General features: G+C 56.6%; 1 protein-coding gene across 6 annotated transcripts in view; it reads right to left on the reverse strand.

Moving 5' to 3' along the window:
• Window positions 1-20,753, reverse strand: part of LOC102455798 (dedicator of cytokinesis protein 2-like) — a 427,487-nt gene that overhangs the window by 202,460 nt on the left and 204,274 nt on the right. For 5 of the 6 annotated variants that reach the window (XM_089777670.1, XM_089777667.1, XM_089777668.1 and 2 more), the window contains exon 28: window positions 3,909-4,004. The exons of the other annotated variant lie outside the window; for it this stretch is intronic. In XM_089777670.1, the coding sequence (XP_089633796.1) occupies window positions 3,909-4,004 (96 nt within the window). The remainder of the gene's footprint in view (window positions 1-3,908; window positions 4,005-20,753) is intronic. 6 annotated transcript variants of the gene reach the window in all.

The following is a 20,753-nucleotide window of genomic DNA, read 5'->3' on the forward strand; positions in this document are numbered from 1 at the left end:
CTGCAGCTGCTCCCTAACGTCCTCCCCCAGTCTTCCTCATCGGCGCTGCTGTTCCAAACCTCGCCGCAGCGCCACGGCCGCTCCTTCGGCCCGCGCATGCCGACGAGGTGGCCCAGAAGCAACAGGAACACAAACGTCATCCAATGAGTGCCGGTCCCATCTCATCCCCTCCAAGCCCCCTTCACTCGCTGGGTCCCTCCCTAAAGGCCCTTGCCACCAACCTGGCAGGTCCAGAGCAACCGTCTCTCTCCCTCTGCCACATGGAAGGAGACGCTCCGACCACCCCTTTACAACACTTGTGCCTTCCTTGACGCCTAGCACAGGCGAGGCAGCCTGTCTCTGAGCAGATCTCTCATGTGCTGCAGTCGCTCCCGGAACGGGATCCGTGTGCGAGCAGTTCAGAGCCAGGACATGGTCAGAGCTCCTGAAGAGACCCCAGGCAGCCCCCAGACAGAGTGCACCAGAGCCAGAAGCCACGTCCGCCCGGGGGGGGGGCAAGTGAGACAATTTGCCCCAGGCCTCGGGCCCCACGGGCCTCCACGAGAATGTCTGAGGTCTGAGACAGGGAGTGCAAGGAAGGGGGCCCCAAAATTGCTTTGCCCCAGGCCCCCTGAATCCTTTGGGCAGCCCTTCCAGAAACCAGTGGGCCTGCCAGCTCTGCTCTGCCCCGCCCCGTCACGCCAGCATGATCAAGGAGCGCCAAGGCTGGGAGGGCAACACTGGACTCGGCTCCAGCAGGTCCCTCCCCTAAGAGGCAAGCTGAGTTCAGCAGCCCCTGGCTCCGGCGATCCCTCGGACCCCACCCGCAGCTCAGCAGCCCCTGGCTCCGGCGATCCCAGGGACCCCACCCGCAGCTCAGCTGCCCCTGGCTCCGGCGATCCCTCGGACCCCACCCGCAGCTCAGCAGCCCCTGGCTCCGGCGATCCCACGGACCCCACCCGCAGCTCAGCAGCCCCTGGCTCCGGCGATCCCAGGGACCCCACCCGCAGCTCAGCTGCCCCTGGCTCCGGCGATCCCTCGGACCCCACCCGCAGCTCAGCAGCCCCTAGCTCCGGCGATCCCTCGGACCCCACCCGCAGCTCAGCAGCCCCTGGCTCCGGCGATCCCACGGACCCCACCCGCAGCTCAGCAGCCCTTGGCTCCGGCGATCCCTCGGACCCCACCCGCAGCTCAGCAGCCCCTGGCTCCGGCGATCCCAGGGATCCCACCCGCAGCTCAGCAGCCCTTGGCTCCGGCGATCCCACGGACCCCACCCGCAGCTCAGCAGCCCCTGGCTCCGGCGATCCCAGGGACCCCACCCGCAGCTCAGCAGCCCCTGGCTCCGGCGATCCCAGGGACCCCACCCGCAGCTCAGCAGCCCTTGGCTCCGGCGATCCCAGGGATCCCACCCGCAGCTCAGCAGCCCTTGGCTCCGGCGATCCCACGGACCCCACCCGCAGCTCAGCAGCCCCTGGCTCCGGCGATCCCAGGGACCCCACCCGCAGCTCAGCAGCCCCTGGCTCCGGCGATCCCAGGGACCCCACCCGCAGCTCAGCAGCCCCTGGCTCCGGCGATCCCTCGGACCCCACCCGCAGCTCAGCAGCCCTTGGCTCCGGCGATCCCAGGGACCCCACCCGCAGCTCAGCAGCCCCTGGCTCCGGCGATCCCAGGGACCCCACCCGCAGCTCAGCAGCCCCTGGCTCCGGCGATCCCAGGGACCCCACCCGCAGCTCATTAGCCCTTGGCTCCGGCGATCCCACGGACCCCACCCGCAGCTCAGCAGCCCCTGGCTCCGGCGATCCCTCGGACCCCACCCGCAGCTCAGCAGCCCCTGGCTCCGGCGATCCCACGGACCCCACCCGCAGCTCAGCAGCCCCTGGCTCCGGCGATCCCTCGGACCCCACCCGCAGCTCAGCAGCCCTTGGCTCCGGCGATCCCAGGGACCCCACCCGCAGCTCAGCAGCCCTTGGCTCCGGCGATCCCAGGGACCCCACCCGCAGCTCAGCAGCCCCTGGCTCCGGCGATCCCAGGGACCCCACCCGCAGCTCAGCAGCCCCTGGCTCCGGCGATCCCACGGACCCCACCCGCAGCTCAGCAGCCCCTGGCTCCGGCGATCCCAGGGACCCCACCCGCAGCTCAGCAGCCCCTGGCTCCGGCGATCCCTCGGACCCCACCCGCAGCTCAGCAGCCCCTGGCTCCGGCGATCCCAGGGACCCCACCCGCAGCTCAGCAGCCCCTGGCTCCGGCGATCCCAGGGACCCCACCCGCAGCTCAGCAGCCCCTGGCTCCGGCGATCCCACGGACCCCACCCGCAGCTCAGCAGCCCCTGGCTCCGGCGATCCCTCGGACCCCACCCGCAGCTCAGCAGCCCCTGGCTCCGGCGATCCCAGGGACCCCACCCGCAGCTCAGCAGCCCCTGGCTCCGGCGATCCCTCGGACCCCACCCGCAGCTCAGCAGCCCCTGGCTCCGGCGATCCCAGGGACCCCACCCGCAGCTCAGCAGCCCCTGGCTCCGGCGATCCCAGGGACCCCACCCGCAGCTCAGCAGCCCCTGGCTCCGGCGATCCCAGGGACCCCACCCGCAGCTCATTAGCCCCTGGCTCCGGCGATCCCAGGGACCCCACCCGCAGCTCAGCAGCCCCTGGCTCCGGCGATCCCACGGACCCCACCCGCAGCTCAGCAGCCCCTGGCTCCGGCGATCCCACGGACCCCACCCGCAGCTCAGCTGCCCCTGGCTCCGGCGATCCCACGGACCCCACCCGCAGCTCAGCAGCCCCTGGCTCCGGCGATCCCACGGACCCCACCCGCAGCTCAGCTGCCCCTGGCTCCGGCGATCCCACGGACCCCACCCGCAGCTCAGCTGCCCCTGGCTCCGGCGATCCCACGGACCCCACCCGCAGCTCAGCAGCCCCTGGCTCCGGCGATCCCAGGGACCCCACCCGCAGCTCAGCAGCCCCTGGCTCCGGCGATCCCACGGACCCCACCCGCAGCTCATTAGCCCTTGGCTCCGGCGATCCCACGGACCCCACCCGCAGCTCAGCAGCCCCTGGCTCCGGCGATCCCACGGACCCCACCCGCAGCTCAGCAGCCCCTGGCTCTGGCGATCCCAGGGACCCCACCCGCAGCTCATTAGCCCTTGGCTCCGGCGATCCCAGGGACCCCACCCGCAGCTCAGCAGCCCTTGGCTCCGGCGATCCCACGGACCCCACCCGCAGCTCAGCAGCCCTTGGCTCCGGCGATCCCACGGACCCCACCCGCAGCTCAGCAGCCCCTGGCTCCGGCGATCCCAGGGACCCCACCCGCAGCTCAGCAGCCCCTGGCTCCGGCGATCCCACGGACCCCACCCGCAGCTCAGCAGCCCCTGGCTCCGGCGATCCCACGGACCCCACCCGCAGCTCAGCAGCCCTTGGCTCCGGCGATCCCACGGACCCCACCCGCAGCTCAGCAGCCCTTGGCTCCGGCGATCCCACGGACCCCACCCGCAGCTCAGCAGCCCTTGGCTCCGGCGATCCCACGGACCCCACCCGCAGCTCAGCAGCCCTTGGCTCCGGCGATCCCAGGGACCCCACCCGCAGCTCAGCAGCCCCTGGCTCCGGCGATCCCAGGGACCCCACCCGCAGCTCAGCAGCCCTTGGCTCCGGCGATCCCACGGACCCCACCCGCAGCTCAGCAGCCCTTGGCTCCGGCGATCCCACGGACCCCACCCGCAGCTCAGCAGCCCCTGGCTCCGGCGATCCCAGGGACCCCACCCGCAGCTCAGCAGCCCTTGGCTCCGGCGATCCCACGGACCCCACCCGCAGCTCAGCAGCCCTTGGCTCCGGCGATCCCACGGACCCCACCCGCAGCTCATTAGCCCTTGGCTCCAGCGATTCCAGGGACTCTCGCGGAAGGGCCAGCTCAGCACCACACCCAGCAAGCCGGGAACTCACTCGGAGGTCGTGCTCCTGGTCGAGGACGATTACCCTGCGATTGACGGTGCGCAGCAGCCGCTCCAGAATCAGTTGCACGTGTCCTTTCACCTTCCTCTGAAAGGCAAGTCCCAGGTCTCTTAGCGCGCAGGTCGCCAGGCAGTCACACTCCGCCACACGGAGAGTGCTCAGCCTGCCCCTGTAGAAGGGCTGGCCCCCATGAACCACCTGCATAGGGCACCCTGACTACTGGGGATGGCTCTGCCATGTGCCCACACAACAGCCAGTGATGAACTCATCCTGCATTAACCCAGTTATACTTTTGGCCTTGACAACATCTTCTGGCAAGGAGTTCCACAGGTTGACTCTGTGTTGTGTGAAAAATCCTTCTTTGCCTTCCTTTAAAACCCGCTGCCCATTAATTTCACCAGAAATTATTGTAGGGTTGTGAGGGGGTGTACTAATCCCACACTGGGGCTGAGGTGTTAGCCCTGGCTACCTGGTGGAGGAGACCCCGCCCCCACAGCCCCACTGACCACGCTCCAGCTGGAGGCCTGCTATAGGGGCCTGGGGAGCAGCTCAGTCCGGGCTGACTGTGGATGAGGGAGGAGGTGCTGCAGGAGCCGAGGGGAAGCTCACCCAGCTGCCATTGCCAGTGAGCGGGGAGCCAGGCCTGGAGGGAGGAGGTGGAGACGGCGACTCTGGAGAGACGGGTAGGAAGGGACTTGTACCTTGGGCACTCGGTGTATTGCGTGGGATTCCCTGCTGAGCTAGTGCGGGTCCGCTCCACCGCTGACAGGGACCCAGTGGAGGGAGCAGGCCTGGGTCCCCTACCCCATCCTTACCAACCCTGCTGGGGCTGCACCCTCCCTGTTGCTATTGACTCTGCCTGCTAGGCCACACTGCTCTGTGCGAAGGGGGCAGAGATGCTGATGCTGAATACTAGGCCTTACTGCCCTTCTAAAAGAGGGTGTTGCTAGTGACTCTGGCTGTTAGGCAACACTACCGTGCAGGAAGGGAGCTTTGTGATTCTCTGGGTGCCAGGCTACTCTGCCCTGCAGGAAGTGGGCATGGTTATTGACCTAGCTGCTAGACCTTACCGCCCTGTGGAGAAAGGGTGCTCACTCTGGCCGCTAGGCTTGACTGCCCTGGCAAGAAAGGGTGTTACTACTGACCCTGACCGCTAGGACACGTGGGGTTGAGCCCCACTGAGGGGCCCCAGAAGACCGACACCCACCCCCCTTGGGGAAGGAGTGGACTCGCCCTGGGACAAGGCAGTCTGCAACAGACATGGCTCCTTCTCAGTGGGTCAGGAGCTGGAATGGGAAGCACCACCCCCCTCCTTTCCTCAAGGCACCCGACAGAGTGACACCCCCAGTACCTCCCTCCACCTGCTAAGAAGCAGATGGAGCCAAGTCCTGGGGAGTGGCACACAGTTCCCAAAACACCCCTTATTGCATCATGCACTGAAACTCACACCAGGGTTTATGGTCCCCGCCCGGAGACTACCATTCTGTCCACCGGCACAGATCGCTTCCCTCACAGCCAGCTGAATCTATCCACAGCGTACGAGTTTTCCTCAATGGGAGACATTTTCACCGCAGTCACTGAGTGGATTCAACAATCATGAATCCTTCTTCATCAATGATGTAGATATTGGGATAGAGAGTACGCTTATTAAGTTTGCAGATGATACCAAACTGGGTGGGGTTGCAACTTCTTTGGAGGATAGGGACATAATTCAAAATGACCTTAGCAAGTTAGAGAAATGGTCAGAGGTAAACAGGATGAGGTTTAATAAAGAGAAATGCAAAGTGCTCCACTTAGGAAGGAACAATCAGTTCCATACATACAAGATGGGAAGCGACTGTCTAGGAAGGAGCATGGCGGAAAGGGATCTAGGGGTCATAGTGGACCACAAGTTGAATATGAGTCAACAGTGTGATGCTGTTGCAAAAAAAGCAAATATGATTCTAGGTTGTATCAACAGGTGTGTTGTAAGCAAAACTCGTGAAGTCATTCTGCCGCTCTACTCTGCACTAGTTAGGCCTCAGCTGGAGTACTGTGTCCAGTTCTGGGCGCCACATTTCAAGAAAGATGTGGAGAAATTGGAAAGGGTACAGAGAAGAGCGACAAGAATGATTAAAGGTCTAGAGAACATGACCTATGAAGCCAGGCTTCATGAACTGGGCTTGTTTAGTTTGGAAAAAAGAAGATTAAGGGGGGACATGATAGCGGTTTTCAAATATCTAAAAGGGTGTCACAAGGAGGAAGGAGAAAATTTGTTCCTCTTGGTTTCTGAGGACAGGACAAGGAGTAATGGGCTTAAAGTGCAGCAGGGGAGGTTTAGATTGGACATTAGGAAAAAATTCCTAACTGTCAGGGTGGTCAAATATTGGAATAAATTGCCAAGGGAGGTGGTGGAATCTCCCTCTCTGGAGATATTTAAGAACAGGTTAGATAGACATCTGTCAGGGATGGTGTAGACGGAGCTTGGTCCTGCCTTGAGGGCGGGGGGCTGGACTCGATGACCTCTCGAGGTCCCTTCCAGTCCTATGATTCTATGAACAGTACCTGCAGGGGCCCAGGTCTCAGGGCTCTGTAGGGCTCTCCCGGGCTCCTCCCGCCCCACTTCCTTCCTGCCAGAAGGGGAGGGGAAGGTTGGCTGGGCGTGAGCAGCACAGCACAAAGAGCACTAGTTACGGAAACAGGTAACTTTCCCTCTTCGAGGGCTTGCTCATGTCCCTTCAGCACAGGGGGCTGCAAGCAGTGTTGCAAGGGGGTGGCATAATGGGATGTGAAGGGGGATCGTTGCTGGGCAGGTGTCCTGGGTGGGGACGTGAGCGAGAAAAGCCTGAGACGAGGTTTGAGCCCTAGTCAAACAGGCCCTGACCACCACGGGCGGCTGGGCCCTGCCAGCTCCTAGCATACGCAGATGCCAGATGTGACCCAGTGGGGAGCCTGTAGGAAGAGAACGGGGAGCCCTGCAAATGCTCAGCACAGGCCACAAAGATCTGGGTGGACTTGTGGAAGGGCCTTGTCCTTGCCAAGTAGCATGTGAGGGCCCCCCGACATTCACTGGGGGTGTGTCTAGACTACACATCTCTGTCAACAGATTAGGCACATCGAAATTGCTAATGAAGCAGGGATTTAAATATCCTGAGCTTCATTAGCATAAATATGGCTGCTGCTTTTTTTCTAAATGGAGTTTTTTCGGGAAAAAACACAGACACGCACACCGGCAGTCTAGACGCAGATCTGTTGAAAATAAACCTCATACAGGATGGCTGTGTCTAGACTGGCCAGTTTTTCCAGAAAATCAGCCCCTTTTCTGGAAAAAACTTGCCAGCTGTCTACACTGGCCGCTTGAATTTCCGCAAAAGCACTGACTTCCTACTGTAAGAAATCAGTGCTTCTCGCGAAAATGGCAGTCGGGGCTTTTTTGTGCACAAGTGCGTCTAGATTGGCATGGATGCTTTTCCGCAAAAAGTGCTTTTGTGGAAAAGCGTCCGTGCCAATCTAGACGCTCTGTTCCGAAAATGCTTTTAATGGAAAACTTTTCCGTTAAAAGCATTTCCGGAAAATCATGCCAATCTAGACGCAGCCGATCTGTCGAAAAAGGGTTTATTTTTGACAGAGCCGCGTCTAGACTGCCCTTTTTTTGAAAAACAACTCGTTTTGAAAAATAGCAGCAGCCATGTTTATGGTAATGAAGCACAGGATATTTAAATCCCTGCTTCATTAGCAATTTCGATGTGCTTGATTTGCATCCCTCTGTCGACAGAGGGATGCAGTCTAGACATAGCCCCAGTGCATGGGGACGCCTTTCCTCATTGTCTGCCCGAGGCGGGGGCAGAAAACCGTTCTCAAGATGGGCAGCTGAGACTGTCTGGGGAGGAAGGCTGGATGAAGCCAAAGCTGAAGCACCTACCCTTCAAGAAGCAGGTGTGCGGAAGCTAATGGAGCTCTGCCCCCCCCCACCCGGAAGGCCACGCTAAAGGAGAGAGAAGCTGCAGCGAGTGGTCCCATGGGCCATGCCAAGACGAGGCAGTGGAAGGGAGGAGTCTTTGCAGACCCTTCAGAAACAGAGATGAGATTGGGTGTGGGGGGAGGAGACCGAGACCTTAAATCCGCAGATGAAATGTGGAAACGGCAGCCGGGGGACCCGGACTGAGGCTACAACTAGACCCCGCTGCTTCAGGTGGAGAAGACAGTCAAGAATTTCCAGACAGGCTGTGTCTTTGCTGCGCCCATGCTGTCACGTCAGTCGAGCATATCTCCTTTTGAGGAGTACGCTACCCTCTGCGTTTCGTCTGCACAGGCCTGCTCCGGGAGGTTCAGCCACTGAGGAGCCACGTGGCAAGGAGACGTGGCTGGCAGGCCGGGGGCAGAAGGCCCCCATTATCCTGGGACAAAAGGTCCGGAGGGAGGGGCAATGGGCAGGGGCACAGGACACTAGGCTCATGCGTGTGCCAAACCAGCACTGGAGGGGCCAGGCTGGTGCGATAAGAACCCGTCGCCCTGTCCGGTCTGACTTCCTGGAGCACTCCGCTGGCGAGGGGAGATGCACAGAAGGCTCTGATCACAGGAACAGGAAGGCATCTAGCATGGAGCCCTCCTCGAGCCCAACCAGGAGCAGAATTTGCTACTTCTCGCGATCTCCTTCATCGTGAACAAAGCAGCCGGTAAAGAGCTTCAAAAAGATCTCACCAAACTGAGTGACTGGGCAACAAAATGGCAAATGAAACGTAAAGTAACGCACATGGGAAAAAATAATCCCAACTAGACAAACAATATGATGGGGACTAGCTGGGGTTGGTCCTGCCTTGGGCAAGGGGCTGGACTCCATGACCTCTTCCAGATCTATGACTAATTTAACTACAACCACTCAGGAGAGAGATCTTGGAGTCATGGTGGATAGTTCTCTGAAAACATCCACTTGGTGTGCAGCAGCAGGCAAACAAGCAAACAGAAGAGTGGGAATCATTGAAAAAGGGACAGAGAACAAGACAGAGAATCTCTTATTGCCTCTAGAGAAAACCTTGGGATGCCCACATCTTGAATACTGCGTACAGATGTGGTCACCTCCTCTCATAAAAGATCTGTGGGCATTGGGAAAGGTTCAGAGAAGGGCAACAAAAATGCTGAGGGGTTTGGAACGGGTCCCACATGAAGAGAGATTTAAAAGACTGGGGCTTTTCAGCTTGGAAAAGAGGGGACAAAGGAGGGATATGACAGAGTCTATAATCTCATGACAGGTGTGGAGAAAGTGAATAAGGAAAAGTTATTTACTCGTTCCCATCAGAACTAGGTGTCACCAAATGAAATTAATAGATGGCAAGTTTAAAACAAACAAAAGGAAGTTTTTCTTCACACAGCGCAGTCAACCTGTGGAACTCCTTAGGAACCTGTGGAACTCCTCGCCAGAGGACGTTGTGAAGACCAGGACTTTAACAGGGTTCAAAAAAGAGCTAGATAGATTCATGGAGGTTAGGTCCATCAATACTTTTTAGCCAGGCTAGGCAGGGATGGTGTCCTTAACCTTTGTTTATCAGAGGCTGAAAATGGGCAACAGGGGAGGGATCACTTGATGATTCCCTGTTCTGTTCCCTCTCTCTGGGCATCCGGCACTGGTCACTGTCGGCAGACAGGACACTGGGCTGGATGGACCTTTGGTCTGACTCAGTCTGAACTTCTTGGGTTCATATGTCCTTAGGACCCACGAGGGAAGAACCCCACTCGTGGAAGAGAGCGGAAGTGATGTTGGGATGAAGAGCCCACTTGTGGTGAGAGGGGGAATTCAGGACGCGACCGTGTTCTGTACCCTGGGAAGGTGACGCTTCTCCAACACGATGCTGTGGAGAGCACAGACTTCCTACAGGTGAATTGCTTCTTTGCAGAGTTCTGGGGATCAAGCAGCGCCCTGCCTGTTGATGTAGTACATGGTGCATGTATTGCTGGTAAGGACCTGTACCGCCTTGCCTGAGGAAGAAACACTGCACACGCATTTCTGAGCACCCTGAGGGTATGTCTACACTAGCTCGTTAGTTCGAGCTAGGTAGGCAAATGAGGGCAACTGGAGTTGCAAATGAAGCCTGGGATTTAAATATCCCGGGCTTCATTTGCATGTTCCCAGGCGCCGCCATTTTAAAACCCCCCTTAGTCCAAACTCCGTGCCTTCATTCCACGAGGAGTAACGGAAGTTCGAATTAGAGATCCTAATTCAAACTACCTACTCTGTGTCGCGTGTAGCCGCAGGCACGGAGTTCGGAATAAGGGGGAATTTAAAATGGCGGCGCCCGGGAACGTGCAAATGAAGCCTGGGATATTTAAATCCCGGGCTTCATTTGCAACTCCGGTTGCTCTCATTTGCGTACCTAGCTTGAACTAACGAGCTAGTGTAGACATGCCCTGAGATCTTTGAAGTGGATATGGAGGTCATCTCTTCTGCAGACCACTCTCCTATTCACGTGGGCACCCCACCCGCAATCGGAAGAGTCCGCCACGAGGTCCGTCCAGTGCAGTGGATGCTGGTGAAAGCGGATCCCAGAGGTTCATCACTTGAGGGTTTACAGGACGTGATCCAGGACCCAGTGAGTGTACACATACGCTAGCCATAGCCTGGCAGGGGGTCTGACGCACGTGCAGGCTGCCATGTGCCCAAGAATCCACAGACACACCCGCACCATGGTCATGGTTGAGTGATTAAGCTGTCATAAGAGGGTTGACAGGGCTTCAACCTCTCTTGGGGGAACAATGCCCTGGCCTCGGTGGAATCCAAATGGCCCCGATGACCTCGATTGTTTGGGTTGGCACTTATTTTCGTTTGTCAGGAGAGCGAGGTGGTGGCATGTGTCCAGTAGCAGTGTTACGTTGTGCTGGACCTTGGGCCTCGTGGGAGCCTTGACAAGCCAGTCATCCGGGTAAGGAGACTCCTGCACACCTTGGCACCTCAGATATGTCTCAACGACCAACACACACTCAGTGAAGACCATGGGGACATCACCAGGCCGAAGGGCAGGACAGCAAACTGAATAATAGAATCACCGAACACTAGGACTGCAAGGGACCACGAGAGGTCACTGGGTCCAGTCCCCTGCCTCACAGCAGGACTAAGCAACGTCTAGACCAGGGCTACTCAACTTTGGAAGCCCCGGGGGACACACCGATACTCACCGCACACGCCAAGGGCTGCCAGTTAGGTGTGGTTGCACATATATCTATACAAACAGCTTCTTTCACACTGACAGGCATGAATACAAAGATTAAGGCAGGACTACACAAGACACAGGCCCCATTTAAGACAGTGCTGCTGATATTAATAAAATGCAGTATTCACCTGACTTCCACCCATATGACAGCACTTTGAATGACCAGTGACAGCCCAGGAATTTAACTACTACATTTCTTACTGGAAGGTTATCTTAGTTTTCCTTAAATTGCTATCAGGTGGATACAAGTCTTTGAACTCAGGGTGCCATTGCAGGTTTGTTTTCTTTAATGCAGCGATGATCTTTTGACAGAGACACGTTTGTTTTCATCTCCATTCATCTCCACAAAAGCGAATTCCATCTCCCAAACACACTGTGTTCATCCAACAAGCGTCTCTTCTTTGTTGCATTTTTAATGCTTCTTAGCAAAGACAATGGTCCAGCAGTGTTTTGGGTGTTCAGTTTGATTTTAGTGTAAAAAGAAAAGTTTCCAGGCCAGAGCGCTCCAACCTGCAGCAGGCAGGGAGCTGGGCGAGTCAGGCCGGACACAAGAGGCAAACAAGGACAGGTGTCTGGGAGCCCTGTCCTGGATTCCCAGCAGGGATGACGTCCCCACGCGGAAGTCTGTCGCTCCATGAAGGATGGAGCCAGGGCTGCCCAGCCGCGGCACCGGACCCAAATGTGGCCAGTGTGAGCCAGTCAGCCACCTCCCTGGCTCTGCCTGCAAGGCTAAGCAGCAAGCACTTCCCACAATGCCCCAGTGCTCCCAGCACCTCCTCCCTGGGGGTAGAAACACCAACACCCTGCACCCATCTGTTCCCGCCAGCCCGTCCACCTGTCTTTCAGTGCTCACCCTGCCTAGGAGAGGCCTCGCTGCTGTGGAGTGTGTTCCTAGTGGAGGACACATTCAAAGGGCCCCACCTGTGGGCCACATGTTGAGCCCTGTGTAAACCCAACCCCCCAGCGTGTTGAGTAGCCCTGGTCTAGATCATCCCTGATAGCTGCCTAGATGGATGTCTACCCCACCTGTAGCCATCTAGGCAGTGGTGGTGGCTCAGGCCTTCCTTGAACTGTAGGAAGCACCTGTGTTCTCTGAAGATCACAATATGGAATCGCTCCCTTGCGGTGGAGGGTGGCATACCAGCCCCTGGGATCCAGGCTTGGGACATGCGGAGCTTGAAGCAGACCGGGATACCATGCAAGCCCAGTGTGAGGCGAAGGCCCCCTGAGTTGAAAGCTGGCTGAGGAATAAAGTTTGCATGCAAGTTAGTCCAGGAGTTTTTAATCTTTATTCCTTCAAGGGGGGCAGGCTGGCTCTGGCATCCCCTGTGGTTGAGCGATTGGGGGCAGCTGAGTATATAAGTACCTAGCAGGAATGAAGTACTTCCGCTCAGCCCATTTCTAGTGGTGGGATAGACGAGGCCTTTGGCAGACCCCTCGCATCTATCTTGGCTACCACCTTGTGCAGGGGCAGAGCCACCCTGGCAGGCGCCGCCTGTCCCAGGATGCCGGAAAGGAAGGCAGGTCTCCTGCACATTTCTGCCTGAAGGTCCTAGCTGCTCGCAGCTCTTTGCAGGAGATCCTGGTGAGCTCATGTCAGCTGGCGGCACTGGTGGTGGGGAAGCCACTCTTGCCTCATCCAGTGATGAGGGTTGCTGGTCATCGCCGCAGCTCCTGTCTGGGTGGTGCAGCAAGTTCCATTGGTTGCCCCCAGGAAGGTGAGGGCACTGAGGGAGCCTGTGAAGCCCCGGCACCAGAGCTGCAACCTGGGGTTGGACTGGGAATCCCCAGGGGGCTCAGGGCACCCCTGGGTCTCCCGCTGTGGCTGAGGCCATGGTGCGCCGCAAGAGGCCGCGGTACCACGTGCGGTGGTGTGGGGCGAGGCACAGAGGCCTGCGCTGGAGGGGTGAAGGCAGAATGTGAGGAAACGCTGCAGGATCGAATGCTGCCTGACCCCCAGGACTGAGTGGGGCGGCTTTTCCGGGATTGGGACTCCACGACCAATGGTGACCTCGGTGACCGGGAGGGCGACGATCCCGGCGGGGCTTCCGCGCTCTGTGGAACTCCATCTCGTGCGTGGTGACAGCGCCAGGGCGGTGAGTCCCAGTGCCGGGAGGTTGCTGGGGAGGGTAACGTGCCACGATGGCTGGAGTAGCTCGGCGCGTGAGTATCGTCTGTAGGGGGTGGTGCTCTCCTCTCTGGCACAGGAGGGGAGCAGGGCTCTGCGGTGCTTGGTGACCAAAGGGCGAACAGCAGCTTCCCTCTATGCTGAGGCCCAGGCAGCACAAGCATGGTCCAGGTGGCCTGCAAGGCCTCTGGCGTAGACAGATGGACCTCCAGGGCTGGGGACAGCGACGGGGCGGGGGAGCTCGGCGAGGCCTGGGCTTTATCTTGAGGCCCATCAGCTGGTCTTTGCGAGGGCCCAGGGACTTCTCTCTGCCCGTTTCACCCGTGCCATGGGGGAAGCTCGGTGCCGAGTTGGTGGTGGTGGGGGAGCAGTGGTGCTTGGGCTCTGGGGAGCTGGTGCAGACTCCATTAGCAAGGCTTTGAGACGGGTTCCTCTGTCCTAGGTGGTTCTGGGACGAAAGGACCCTCATGGGTGGCACTTTTCCAAACAGTGAAGAGTCAGCTTGCAGCCCCACCCAGGCTGAGTCTGCAAGGGTATGTCTGCACTAGCCCCCTAGTTCAAATTAGGGAGGCTAAAGTAGGCATTCGAAGTTGCAAATCAAGCCCAGGATTTAAATATCCTGCGCTTGATTTGCATCTTCCCAGCCAGTCGCCATTTTTGAAATGTACGAGTCCGGATTTATTGCCCGCATCTACACGTGGCAGGGACCCGGTAGTTCGAATTAAAGTCCTAGTTCAAACTACCTGTTATTCCTCCTGGAATGAGGTTTAACTGGTAGTTCGAACTAGGGCTTTAATGGCCAGAGAGGTCGAATGCCTACATTAGCCTCCCTAGTTCGAACTAGCGGGCTAGTGTAGACGCACCCCAAGAGAACTAACAAATGCCAAACAAAACCACTGCCACATACTTAGCTACTGGAGCTCCACCTGCACCACAACACAAAGGGAAGACTAAGCTACAGCTAAGACTGGCACACGCTGTGCCTGGCACTGGCACTGGCACTGGCAGCAAGAAGGAACTGAGGAAAGAGGGGCCCAGGAGCACCCTATATAGTGCACCATGCCAGGGGGCATTGAGACCCTACAGGTACTGCTTTGGGAAAATCTTCTGGCACGCGGTGAGCGCACACACCTATGTTCAAAGGACATGAGCAAGCACTCGAAGAAGAATTGGGTTTCATTAGTATGGAAAAGAGAAGACCGAGGGGACAGGATGGCGGTTTTCAAGTTCCTACAAGGGTGTTACGAGGAGCAGGGAGAAAACTTGTTCATCTTGGCCTCTGAGGACGGGACACGAAGCAATGGGCTTAAACTGCAGGTTGGTCATTAGGAAACAGTTCCTAACTGTGGGGTGTCACATTACTGAATTGGAGGGAAGCAGCCAGATCGCTGCTGCACCCCTAGGTGGGGGTGTTGGCCCCAGAAATTGGTATAAAAGGGAGCCATGTGGGGTATTGAATGGGAGATTATTGTTTGTTGATCTTATGTACGCTATTTATGTGAGTGTATAATGTCTGTGTGTGTAGGTAGGAATCTGTAATCTGTGTGGAAGCTGAATATTTCTTGGAATGTGGTTAAGCATGGCTATGGACAGGCTGAGTAGCGAAGCCCTGTAGAACAATGGCACTTGATGGCCCAAAGACACACCTAAAGCATGAGGGTGGAGACCTAAGAGCTGCCAGCAGAGAGAGGCTGAGGACCAGGAGACCTGCTGCATACCAGAAGAGGCCAGGAAGGGGGTATAAAGAGGCCATGTGGTCGGTGCCATTTTGTTCTCAGCTCAGCACTTCATCCCAGAGGCAGCATTGCAGGGATCGAAGAGCCCGGAAGACCTGTGAACCCATCCTGATGCTAGGATGTGCAATAAGAACTTTTAAACCAGCAGCTGTAACATCTCTGCTAGAGCCTGCACCGAGGACTGGGAGATTCAGTGCATGTAACGTAATATTCTTTAACAACCTTACTCTCATGCTTTTCTTTCTTGTGTTAATAAACCTTTAGATATAGATTCTAAAGGATTGGCCCAGCGTGATTTATGGGTAAGGTCCAGAGGGTAAATTGACCAGGGATCTGTGGCTGGTTTCTTGGAACCGGACAGAACTTGTTCGGGGTAGGTGGGATTGGGTGCTAGGACCCCCCACCTGTGTATAGGCCCGGGGCCATCTGGGGCACGGATATTGCTGGGGTGTCGGAGGGGTTTTGCTCGTGAGGCTTCAGGCAGGCAGCTGAAGCGCTCTGTGGGACTGGTTTGTGGCCTGTGTGGAGAGGTCACCAGTCAGGGGGGCTGTAAGGAGCCCCGGATTTGAGCAATTCGCCCTGAGCGGACACCCTCAGCTGTGCCCAGACACGGCCCGGTCCGTCACAGAGGAGCAGGGAGAAAACTTGTTCATCTTGGCCTCTGAGGACGGGACACAAAGCAATGGGCTTAAACGGCAGGTTGGTCATTAGGAAACAGTTCCTAACTGTGGGGGGGTTGGGCACTGGAACAAATTGCCTAGGGAGGTGGTGGGAGGCTGCCTGTCAGGGATGATCCAGATCAGTGTTTCTTAAACTGTGTTTCATGGCACACTGGTGTGCCGCGGAGAACAACAGAGTTCAAAATGGCCACCCTTAAAGGGGCAGGTGACCCTTCCCCCCCCCCCAATAACTTTCCCCCCGACCCTTTTTTTTTGGGGGGGGAGGGTCAATAACTTTTCCCTGCCTCCCTCTCCCTTTTTTTTTTTTTTTTTTGGCTTAACAAAAAATCCTCAGTGTTCCTCAATTAAAAAAATATTGTTTGGTGTTCCTTGGTCTTACACTGCTCTAGATGGCACTTGGTCCTGCCATGAGGGCAGGGGACTAGACTTGATCTCTAGGCAATGTCTACACAGCAGTGTTATTCCAGAATAACGGACTGCACATCTACACAGCAAGCCCGTTATTTCAAAACAAATTCGATGTTAACAGGCTTCTTACTCTGACTTCTATAAACCTCATGTCACGGGAGTAAGGGAAGTCGGGGAAGGGAGAAGTGCTCAATTTCAAAATAACTGCTGTATAGCTCACGCCAAAGGGTGAACTAAGCTATTTCGACTTAAGCTACGTGGTCGGGGTAGCACGTGGCAGGGCTGATTTCGAGTTTAGCCCTGCTGTGTAGACGTGCCCTCGGAGTGTTTCTTCCAGTTCTGAGATTTTAGGATTTACCCCTGCTTGTAACACAGGAGCCAGGGATCACCCACTGAAATTAACAAGCTGCTCTTTTACAGCAGACAAAGGAAGCACTACTCCGCAGAATGCAGCCAAGCATGGAACTCCTTGTTAGAAGATGCTGTGAAGGCTAAAAGAATATCTTGGCTCAAAAAAGAATTGGATAAGTTCACGGAGGACAGATCTACCAATGGCTCTTAGCCACGGTGCTCGGGGACAGAAACACAGACTCTGGGTCTGGGGCAACAGCTGGGGAGGCCCACAAGGGGTCACCCATAGTCTGAGTTAGGGTCCCGCCTATTCCCACCCCCACCCTACATCTTTCCCCAAAGCTCCACCCCCTCCAGCCCTTCTCCACAAGCAGTGCAGCCCAGGGGCCTGGCCAAGGGGGGTTGGGTCCCCTCCGCGCTCTCCAGCAGTGGCAGAGAGTGGGGTGGCCACTCCCCGAGTCCCAACCCCATCGCTCTGCTTCCCGCCCCCAGAGAGGGGTTTGCTTTCACCCCTTCCCCAAGCCCCCTTCTGAGCCATGAGGCCGGGCCCCTCCTCTTCCTGCCGCCAGCGGCCTGCCCTTTGCTAACCCCGAGCCTCGTTGCTGGGGGTGGGAGCTGGCGAGACGGGGTGGAGCCACCCCAGTGCAGTGACACGGCTGGGTCTGAGCTGCTCTGCTTCCTGCCACTGCATGCGAGTGTGGCGGGAGGGGAGTCCTGGCCCTGCTACCAGCACCAACTCCCCCTGCCACTTCCCTGGGGCTCCCCAAAGAATGGGGACTGGGGTGGCTGACTAACCAGGCTCTGCCCTCTGCCCCTCCCCCCATGACATTCGGGGGGGGGCACGTGACACTTCATGCCCCCCCACCCCGCATTGCTCTTGGTGTCCGTAATGCCCCTAGTGCCAGAAACCAGGACCGGGCAGACGGAGCGCTCGGCGGGAAGGGTTACGTGACTAGGAATTGCCCTGTTCGGTTCATGCCTTCCGGGGCACCTGGCCCTGGCACTGTCAGACACGCTACTGGGCTCGATGGACTGGCAAATCGGACACCCGCAAAGCTCGAGCCTGGGAAGGGCTCGCTCACTACAACACGGACATTTCCCCTTAGGCGCTCTCAGCCTCAGTCACAGGGTGTCACGCCCCTCTGAGGGACTTGGGTTATCCCTGCCCGCTCATTCTCTCACTGCATGCATCTGACCAAGTGAGCTGCAGCTCGTGCCCTAATGCATGCGCTAGTCTTTCAGGCAGGGGTGCGGAACCTAAGGCCCGGGGACCAGCTGCCGCCCCCCGCTTGCTTGGATCTGGCCCGGAGGCGGGCGGCTGTCTCCCAGCATTGAGGAGCCAGTGCTGGCACTCAGCTCCCCCCGCGAGGCTGGAGCACACAAAATCTACTGGCTTAGGCCCCCCAAGACTCTGGCATGCGAAAGGAACGTGGGGAGGGGCCTTCTCTGTCTCAGCTGGAGGCTGTGTCTCTGAGGGGCTGGTTTTTCTTTTTTGCTTCTCACGAGTATGGGTCAGTGGTCCCCACCCTGCTTTAAAGGGCCAGGGGACTCCTTGTTTCTCTTTGCTGTAACAGACTGAAAGGGCTGCCTCTCAATGTGCAGAACTGCTCCCCATCCCCTTGCCTTGGCAAGCACCAGTGCACACAGTGCAGGACTGCTCCCCATCCCCTTGCCTTGGCAAGCACCAGTGCACACAGTGCAGGACTGCTCCCCATCCCCATCCCCTTGCCTTGGCAAGCACCAGTGCACACAGTGCAGGACTGCTCCCCATCCCCTTGCCTTGGCAAGCACCAGTGCACACAGTGCAGGACTGCTCCCCATCCCCTTGCCTTGGCAAGCACCAGTGCACACAGTGCAGGACTGCTCCCCATCCCCTTGCCTTGGCAAGCACCAGTGCACACAGTGCAGGACTGCTCTCCTGCAGACAAGCAAGCACCGCTCAGAGGGGTGGACGGTTTTTGTTGGCAAAAGTCTGACTGTTTATGCTGCCTGCTGTGTAGTGTAGACAGACCCTGAAAGATGCCCTGATGTCAGAAAGAAAAATCTCTGTTGGCACAGCAGCCATCAAGCCTCTGGGCAGATTCGGGGTAACGGTACCTCCAGCACTAGACTAAAATGTCATGTGGTACCAAGGGTAATATGTCAGCACCGCTACCTTGACCAGCCACACTTGCAATGTCATTAAAAAAGAGGTCAGGTTACTTTGAGAAGATCTATTTTTCATAAGCTCACATTGATTAGCATTAACTGCATTACCCTCCTTTCATTCTTTCTTAATCAAGTCCTACACTAGCTGCTCCATTGTCTTGGCTGGGGATGAGGTCTATAATGATACAAACAAACCTTAAAAAACAACACGCCAGTCATCTGAAGAAATGGGCTGTGCCCACGAAAGCTCAGGAGACCAGCTACATGTTTTGTTAGTCTTTAAGGTGCTACTAAACTATTTGTTGTTTTTTAAGTTTTTCCTGTTACAGATGAACTCGGCTCCTCCTCCGAAGCATATAATGATCCAGGTCATCCCATTAACCCCTTTTAAAACTGGAACGGTATTCACTTTGCTCCAGGCTTCTGGGAATTCCCCACTGCTCCAACATTAATCGCCATCAATGGGCCTGCGAGCTCCTCAGCGTGCTTTCATGGGCAAACCCCACTCTCTCAGATGAGCAGAGTGGAGAGAAGGGGGGGGGGTCACAACTGATAGAAAAAGAAAGGAGAGGGGGAAATCCCTGTCAATTGTAGTTCCAGTGCTAATGAGGCTAATTGAGTGGGCTGCAAATGCCCCATACTTACCTTTTGGTGTCATTGGGTGTTGAATGTAAGGAAAGCAGGTTTTAGAATGGCCCATCTGTCATGTTATTGGATTTTAATATTAGCAGACCAATGGTTGTTGCACCCACGGGTGGGGTTTGCTCCAAATTCTGTACAAAGCAGGCCAGGGGAGGTGTCAAATGGAAGCTGATGTTATGCAGAGTCTATGTCTGCTACTCCCAGACTTCTATGATTTGTGTATGTAAAGTTATGACGAGGGGCTCTGGACTTGCATTTGAAATGTCTGGGAGAGAGCAAGGGGCCTCGACCACCTCTTGGCTGTGAATACACTGGCCGCCTATTACGAAATAGGCATGCTAATGTAGAACTTTGGAAGAGGCAAATGCACGGGGGATTTAAATATCCCCCGCGGCATTTGCATTTTCATGGCCGCCGCCGCTTTTTTCCGGCTTGGAGATAAGCCGGAGAAAAGCATCCCGACTGGCACAATCCTCCGGAATAAAGCTCTATTCCAGAGGATCTCTTATTCCTACTTGCAAGGAAGCCTAATCCGAACTAGCTACTCCATGCCGCGTGTAGCCGCACGGCACAGGGTTCGAACTAGCCGGCATTTAAAAATGGCGCCGGCCGGCTTCATGCAAATGAAGCCCGGGAAATTCAAATCCCAGGCTTCATTTGCAACTGCGGATGTCTACATTACCACCCTAGTTCGAACTAGCGGGGTAGTGTAGACATTCCCTTGGTGACTGATGTATGTCATGTATTCTCCTTAACAACCTTGCTCTCCACCTTTTCGTTCTTTTCATTAATAAACCTTGACATTTTAGATTCTAAAGGATTGGTCCAGTGTGCTCTTTGGGTAAGATCCAAGATATAAACTGACCGGGGACTGTGGCTGGTCCTTTGGGACTGGCAGAACCTGTTCAGTGTTGGTGAGATTAGGTTTTATACCTCTCACCGGTGCAGGGTGCAGGTCTGGTCCAGACATAGGTAAAGCAGGGGTGTCTAAGCACTTTTGCTTGTGAGGCTTCCTAATGGCCAGAGAGGCAGCTGAAGTGCTCGCATGACTGGTCTGGTGCCCTTATAGAGAAGGACCCCATCTTGGGCGGTAAGTAGCCCTGGTTTTGAGCACTCATCGGTGCCTGGACCAACCTGGTATATTACACCATCCGCTTCATGCCTTTGTTCAAGCCCTGAGAGAGAGGGTCAAATTTGCATATGAAGGCCAATTCCACACACTCTCTCTGTAATTGGCTTGTGAACTTCCTTTGCGGAAGAATGGCTACTTTTAAATTCAAGAACGAGTGTCCAGGCAGGTTAAAATGTCCCTGCTGGTTTGTGTGTGTTACCATTTCTGATATCTGACTTGTGCCCATTTGTCCTTTGTCGCAGACACTGCTAGCAGCTCCTGTTTAGCATGCACAAGTGCTACTAGTGCAATGGAAGGAGCGCTCCGTTCACCAAAGAACGCGCATGGTGGCAGACTGACAATACCGCACCTAGCAGGCCTTGTAGAATTACAGTCCCTTCACAGAATTAAAATTAATACAGCTGCATTAGGGTTCATGCCTTTGCAATTC

The sequence above is a fragment of the Pelodiscus sinensis genome, chromosome 4 (genome assembly GCF_052426305.1).
Source record: "Pelodiscus sinensis isolate ZL-2025 chromosome 4, ASM5242630v1, whole genome shotgun sequence".
NCBI lineage: Eukaryota > Metazoa > Chordata > Testudines > Trionychidae > Pelodiscus > Pelodiscus sinensis.